Raw genomic sequence first — 7,248 nt, 5'->3', positions numbered from 1 at the left:
TGGCAAACGATGCCGGACTGTAATACAGACAGGTGATTCTTATATTCGTAACCCTGCGCCGAACTTTCCTGAACTCTTCGAGTCAGGTTTCTTGTTGGACCGAAAGGGAAGGAATTTTAGCAATGCTTCCTCTGAAAGCCAGAAGTCAGAAAGAGAGGTGACCCTGAGCCCAGGATCTATTAAACTCGATGGGGGTGGGGAGAGGCAGGAATTTGGAAAGAGCAGGGTCTCCTCTGGGCCAAGAGTCAGGGAGCGCGGCTCACTTCGGTCTGGGGCCCGGCCGAAATCCGGTGCCCCGCCCCACCCCCTGCCCCGCCAGTACCTACAAGCTCGGTTCCTTTCTCAACTCCCCCAGTTCCTTGACCTCCACCTTCCTGTACTTGCCCGACTTCCTCCGGTTAGTGATCACCAGGACGGCCACGCCGGCGACGAGGGCCACCACGACCACCACGATGACAGCGACGAGGCCGGCCGTGAGGCGCTTCATGGAGAACTGGGGGGGCTTCTCATCCAGGTAGTAGATTAGCGTCCGCTCCACCAGCAGGGGCTCGCCGCGCACGCGCACGTCGAGGCCGCCAGGGCCCGGGAACAGCGACTCGCCCTTGACGTCCCTCTCGAAGTAGTAGGCGGCGTCCGCGATGTCCACGTCGCCGGGGGCCTTCTCGGACGCGTTCTGCCGCAGCTCGATCTGGATGGTGGGCCGCTCGTAGTGCACGGCCGCCACGAACCTGGGGTGCAGCCGGTAGCGCTCGCGGAAGAGCCGCCGCAGCTCGGCGTCCAAGTCCGAGTGGTTGAAGGCGCGGGCGGCCGGGCTGTGGCGCAGGTCGATGAGGATGTGGTGGGTGCGCACCAGCTCGTCGCAGCGCAGGCTCAGGTCGCCCTTGTCGGTGCGGCGCACGCCCACCGAGTTCACGCACCAGCACACCGACGTCTGGTTGCACTGGCGGGCCTTGAAGCGGCCCTCGTGGTCACAGTCGGGGTCATACAGGCCGTCGTTGTCCAAGAGCGCGTGCTCGCTGGGCCGCACGAGCGCGCGGCCGCCCTTGGGGGCTCTCATGCGCGCCTTGAGCAGCAGGCACTTGGAGGTCAGCGTGGAGCAGTCCACCGGGAAGTCCAAGCCGAGCACGCGACACTGGCAGCGGCCGCCCTGGCCGTCCGCGCGGCACAGGGTCATCTTATTGGTGGGGCACGTGCAGTTGTCCTTTGCGGCCGCGGGGCCGATCGCCGCCGCCAGGAGCAACAGCAACAGTGGCAGCGGGGGCGACGGCAGCGCGAGGCCCGGACCCCGGGCCATGGTGGGGACGCGGAACGCAGACGGGACTCGGGCGGACCAGGCGCTGGGGACTCTGCGGGGCTCCGGCTCCGCGCTGGGACGGTCTCGGGCGTCTGCAGCTGGCCGCTCCCTTCCGCTCTTATACTCCGCCGGACCTGCCGGGCTGGTTGGGCGGACTCACCCTCCGGTATTTGGGTGACACATCCCGCGACCCTCCCCCCCCCGCCCCGTCACCGTCCCACGGAAGGCACAGCCCGCCCTGCGCCGCCCTCGATAGGATCAGGGGAGCGAAGGCTGCTCCCGCCTCCTCCAGACCGAAAGCCCGGGAGAAGAAAACCGATACTCACCTGCGGGCCTCGGGGAGGGGGGGCGGAGGGGGAGCGGCTCACCTGGGGAGGAGCCTGCGGACCGTGGGTGGCCTGGCGGCTCTCCTGGACTGGAATTTTTAAGAATTTCATTGAAAAGTAAGGCGCGCGAGTTCGCCAGGCTTTTGTCTCCTACCCCCTCCCTTTCAAGTTCCCTTTCCAAACCTTATCCCAACCCTACCCCCCAGTTTTCCTAGTAGCAATCAGTCACATAGTTTACAGTTCACAAGCATTATCTCATCCTCACCTCAGTCCTGACAGGTATGGACAATCTTTCAGACCCATTTTATAGGCGATGCAGTTGAGGCTGAGACTTAAAGTCACCCAGCCATCAATAGCCTCAGATTTTTCGGAGGAGTCTTTGGTATTCTGCCTGGTGGTTGTGAAACCTTAAATCAATGTTTATGGAAACAGAGTGGTGAAGAATCCGAAGAAAGGGAGCAGTGTTTGTTACCATATCATGAGTAAAACCCAGGTGTCCCCATGTCCAATGTGTCAGATGTTCTGTTAAACACCTTTTTCCTCTATACACACAGACATACAGACACACACAGAGAAACATAATTTTCACACATGTACTCAGTGTAGGGAGACATAAAGGAACTTGTTCTTAAAAAGAACAAGCAAGGGGCGCCTGGGTGGCTCAGTCGGTTAAGCGGCTGCCTTCGACTCAGGTCATGATCCCAGGGTCTTGGGATCCTGCTCAGCCAGGGGCCTGCTTCTCCCTCTCCCTCTGCTGTTCCCTCTGCTTGTGTTCTCCCTGTCAAATAAATAAATAAATAAATCTTAAAAAAAAAAAAGCAAGATTATAAGGGGTTCGTTCTATAACTTGATTCTAAAAGAGTAAATCATTGCTTTTCTTTTTCTGTATCACATATAAGTAGCTGAACCACAGCAAATAGGAAAAGAATGGAGCCTGTGGGAAATTGCTTGTCTGCCTCTGTGTGGCTACTTTAATGAGATGGAGGGGTTGCAATCTCTTTTTTGAATCATTGAGAAAGTCCAGGGTTTCAAAGCTGTGGTAAAATTAACAATAATTAGCAAGCTATAATTATTCCCGGCTCCTCCGTTCAAAGCACATTTTATATGTTCAGCATTTAATGAACACCAGCAGTCATACAGGGGTGTTGTTTAACACATGAAAGCCAGCGAGGCCTCTATCCCATTAATTTTCAAGCAATTCCTGAGGCGGGGTAGGTGGAAATACATCATTCTGCCTTTACAGGTAGAGAAAGCAGAGTCATGTGAGGGCAATTGCTTACCCACAAGCACCAGACATTGTGGGAATGCTCCTCTGCTCTCTACCCCACTCTGTTCAGCTTCTTGAACCAAAAGCCTATTCAGATTCCAGTTTCCTTCCCCCTCTCCAACACCCAGTCCATCCTGTGTCAGAGAAGGCTTTCGAAATCACAAATCTGTGTCCATCTCTGCTGAGAGCCGAGTGAGAGGTGCTCTTGGCTCTTGGAATAGAATTCACACTTTTTAAGTTAGCAAACAAGATCATGTATGGCCTTGAGCAAGGTACTTTTCTGTGCCTTAATTTCCTCATCTGTTAAATGGGGATAATAAAAATACCTACTAACAAGGTAGGTGTGAGAATTAATGTAGATAAATAGCTTAGAACACTATCTGTTCTAACAGTATCTGCACTTAGTAAGCATGGATAGGTGTTAGCTGCTGTCATGGGCCCCACCACCACCATCATCATCTTCATCTTGCTCCTGCCAGTGTCTCCAGTCTTCTCCACACTTTCAAGCCTTTGTGAAATCATATACCGGGAGTTTCCCTCCTCATTTATTTAGTGCATTATTGTGCTTTTTCTACTGAGCTCCTGGATTGCCTCCAGGAAGCCTTCCCGGATAGGCCCTGTCTACTGCACTCAGGGCAGTTCTCCTTCTCTGTGATTTCCTGAATCCTGTAACACACCAGAACAGCAACACTAACTTTTCTGGACTTCTGTCCTCCCATCTGTAAAATGGAGATGATAGCATCTATTTCACAAGGCATTCTGACAATCAAATCTAAAATAGATGAGATGGTAGATACCGAAGTTTTGTAAACTGTAAGACAGTGTAAAAATGTCAGGGTGCATTTTTAAATACCTACCCTATCTTTTTTACTTTCCCAGCTACTGACTAAATAGCCATAATCCTCTGTAAATGGCTGAGCTACCTGTTTGATAGTCCAGTGCGTCCCAGGCTGTTGGGATTTCCTCCCAAGGGTTCTCAGGGCTGGGATAGAGTGTACAATGGTGTCTTTGACTGCTTAGCTATTCAGGCTAGTGCTCCGAGGTTTCCAAACCTTGGCCTTTTTCAGCCATGGTAAGTGTTTGGGGGGTTGGGGATAAAAGGAGCCTATTCTCAATGTCCTCTGTAGAAGACAGAGTGACCCCCCCCTTTCTTAATTTCTGTGGTCGGCCCGGCTTTCCCCAACAGACACACAAACATGATGATGAGCTTGTTTGTTTTGTTTTAATTTTTGTATAGATTCTTTTGGGAGTTAGTTGGGAAATAATTATTTTTTCTAAGTAGGCTCTATGCCCAATGTAGGGTCTGAACTGCCAACCCCAAGATCAAGAGTCACATGTTCTACTGACTGAGCCAGCCAGGAGCCCTCATGATGAGTTTATTAACTAAGCACAGCCTCAGCTCTGATTCTCCCTTCTTCCTTCATCCCTTTCCTGCCTAGCTCTGCAAAATATCATGTGTTAGCTTTAGCTCTTTGTATTTTTTTAATTTTAACTTTCAAGTATTTATTTATTTATTTTTTTTTTAAAGATTTATTTATTTATTTGAGAGAGCGAGAATGAGAGAGAGAGAGAGCACATGAGAGGTGGGGAGGGTCAGAGGGAGAAGCAGGCTCCTCCCTGAGCAGGGAGCCCGAAGCGGGACTCGATCCCGGGACTCCGGGATCATGACCTGAGCCGAAGGCAGTCGCCCAACCAACTGAGCCACCCAGGCGCCCAACTTTCAAGTATTTAACAAAAGCATTCCGTGAACTCAGGTTTGTCAAATGTATATGGGGGACAGGGAACCGTATCTGAGCGCTATAGCCCCAGCACCAGCATATATTAGGGGCTCAGTAATGTTTATTGGGTTAATTAACAGCGAGTTATGCCCAGAATGTCGGAGTATCAATATACATTCCCAGGAGTGTTCATGGTGACCATCTCAATTCTCTGCAAGTCCAATTCTCATCACTAACCCCAGCCACGAACCTCTATCCCCACCCTAACTCAACCTCCAAACACCCAGTTTCAGGGAAGACTGAGTAATGACAAACTGTTACTTTTGCTTTTATGCATGATCCCAAACTTTTACCAGCCTGTGGCTATAGGGAATCGGGATACAGTCTGATCAGTCTGTGAGCAGACAGGGATTCTGAGGCACTCAGTATAGTGTAGCCAGAGGTAAATAGACTTTGGATCTAGTGAGACTTAGGCTCCAATCCTGGCTTCACATCACTCACTGGCTGTGTGATTTTGAACAAGTTACTTCACCTCTCAATTTCCTGAATTATAAAATGGGGGTAATATCTACATTTCCCCAACATCCGTGAAAAGGATGACTTCCTACCTTGTTATTATGAACGTGCTTTTCCCCAACTGAACTTCATATTTCATCTGTTCTCGGGCCCTGTTTTTTAAACTGGTGTTGATGATCTGACTTTCCTTGGTATAAGACCAATACTACCTTATCAGTTTTATATTTCAGGGTGTGATTTATAAAACCAAAACTGTATCTGATTAATTAAAAAAATACTTGGCATCTGTAATTATTTTAATGATTCAAGATAAAGAATATAAAATACCCAACACAGTGTTTGGCATACACTAAGGAGAATTCATCTCAGCTCTTATTATCAGCCATCTCAGGAGCATGAGGATGCTTGGAGATCATTATAGGTTCCTGCACAAAGCTGGTGATTGTGGGGATTGCTGAAGAGCTGGCCCCAGGAGCTGTGTGCGAGGGAGGGGAGCTGCCCCCAAGCCCTTGTCATCCTGACCCCCCCAGACGCAGGAATATAGAGACAATCTAGATGCAGATTGTGCTAGAGAAGGACTGGCTCATGGTCACATGCTTGTAAGTGGTGAGGCCAAGCTTAGACTTCGATCTCCTGACACCACTTGCACATACAAATTAACAAAGGTGGAAGAAGAGCATTGAAGGGGTCCAGAGGTTAGAGTCTCATCTGAGTTTTTTCCGATTTTCTTTTTCTTTCCTTCTCTTAGTTATACAAATATGTTTTAAGAAAGTTCTGGTTTTGTGAAAAGCAAAACCTAGCTACTTGTGTAGGGCACGACAGTGATCCCAAACCTGAAACCCTAAGACTCAGGCCATGAACCACCAGTTCCTCCCACATTGGAGTGGATGTGTTCCTTGCCGTCCGCATTGCTGGGATGAGGCAGCCTGCGTTTGAATTCCGCCCTGCCAGGCCATGGGCTGCTCCTTCCGCTTGGTTTGCTTTTTGTAGAACAGAGATGATGTTGCCTGTGAGTGACACAGAGGGGATTCCGTGGTGTAACGTCTGTGAAGCTGCCTGGGCCAGGTTGGGAAGGCCCCTCCATCCCCTTTTTGGCCTGACCACGGTCAGCTCTGGCCTCTGTCAGCAGCAGCCACTGAGGCAATGGGCAGGGCTGGAAGGCCGGCCAGTGTTTCCCCTCCTCCTGAGAGACAGCTTGAAGTGCTGGAGGAAGCAGGTGATCCTTCAGCCAGAATGCAGAAAATGCAGACAGAGAAGTGGGCCGTGGTGATCTTTAGCGCAGGATGGAGGAGGGAGGCTCCAAGACACCACAGAAAGAATGGGAAGTCAGCGCAGGGGCTAGGGAGCAGGGGTGCAGACCACGGAATAGATAAGGAGTACCTGATTCTAGCTTTAATGTTTCATTTCTTTAAAAATGTAAAAAAAAAAAAAAAAGGCATTGCAAAGTATTAGAATTCGGAAAAGCGAGGAGATAGGTATACCCTCTATATTTTCTCATTTATTGTTATTAAAATGTTTATAATAAAAATTTTTTTTAAATAAGTGAATCCCTCAAATTAAGTTTTAGGAGAAGTATTTGGAGTAAAATTTCTGTTTTTGCTTCTAATTGTCTTTTTCTTCCCATTTCCACAGTTTCTGTTATTAATAGGAACTGCCATTTATTGATCACCAAACTTGTGCCAGGCACTTTATAAACAAATTCCCTATAATCCTTTCAGCATCTCTACAAAATAATTACTCTTGTTCCCATTTGCTTGATGGGGAAGCTGAGGTTTAAGGTCACGCCGAGAGGACTCAGCGGAGAAGGGCCTTGAGTGAAGCCAGGTCTGGAGACGGGGGCATCTACACTTTTCCGTGACACAGTTTAGTGCCTTGCTGAAGAGTCTTGAAGGAGCCTGCGTAAGAAGGAAGAGGTAAGAATGGTAAACTGGGTGTGGTTTGGGCGTGGTTTGGGTCGGGGCTGCCTCAGGAGTGGAATGTCTGATCTTTTCACTTTTCTGGAAAGACAATAGTTTCTCTGTTGTGTGCTCACTTGGGTGTGGCCTTACTCCGTTTATTAGGAGAGGTCTGCTGTGACATCTGTGACCTGCGTGGCTTTTGCAGTCCATCAGGATCTGAAAAGTGACT

General features: G+C 49.6%; 1 protein-coding gene across 1 annotated transcript; it reads right to left on the bottom strand.

The window, feature by feature from the left end:
• Nucleotides 1–322: 322 nt before the first annotated feature.
• TACSTD2 (tumor associated calcium signal transducer 2) lies at nucleotides 323–1,294 on the bottom strand. The gene has a single exon (XM_028106739.1). It carries the CDS (start codon nucleotides 1,292–1,294, stop codon nucleotides 323–325), a length of 972 nt encoding a protein of 323 aa, XP_027962540.1.
• Nucleotides 1,295–7,248: the final 5,954 nt, after the last annotated feature.

The sequence above is a fragment of the Eumetopias jubatus genome, unplaced genomic scaffold (genome assembly GCF_037043125.1).
Source record: "Eumetopias jubatus isolate StellerSeaLion01/CBP00866 unplaced genomic scaffold, mEumJub1_p1.0 scaffold_4, whole genome shotgun sequence".
Classification (NCBI taxonomy): Eukaryota; Metazoa; Chordata; class Mammalia; order Carnivora; family Otariidae; genus Eumetopias; species Eumetopias jubatus.
The sequence above is the reverse complement of the archived record's forward strand: the minus strand, read 5'-3'. Positions and strand labels throughout refer to the sequence as shown.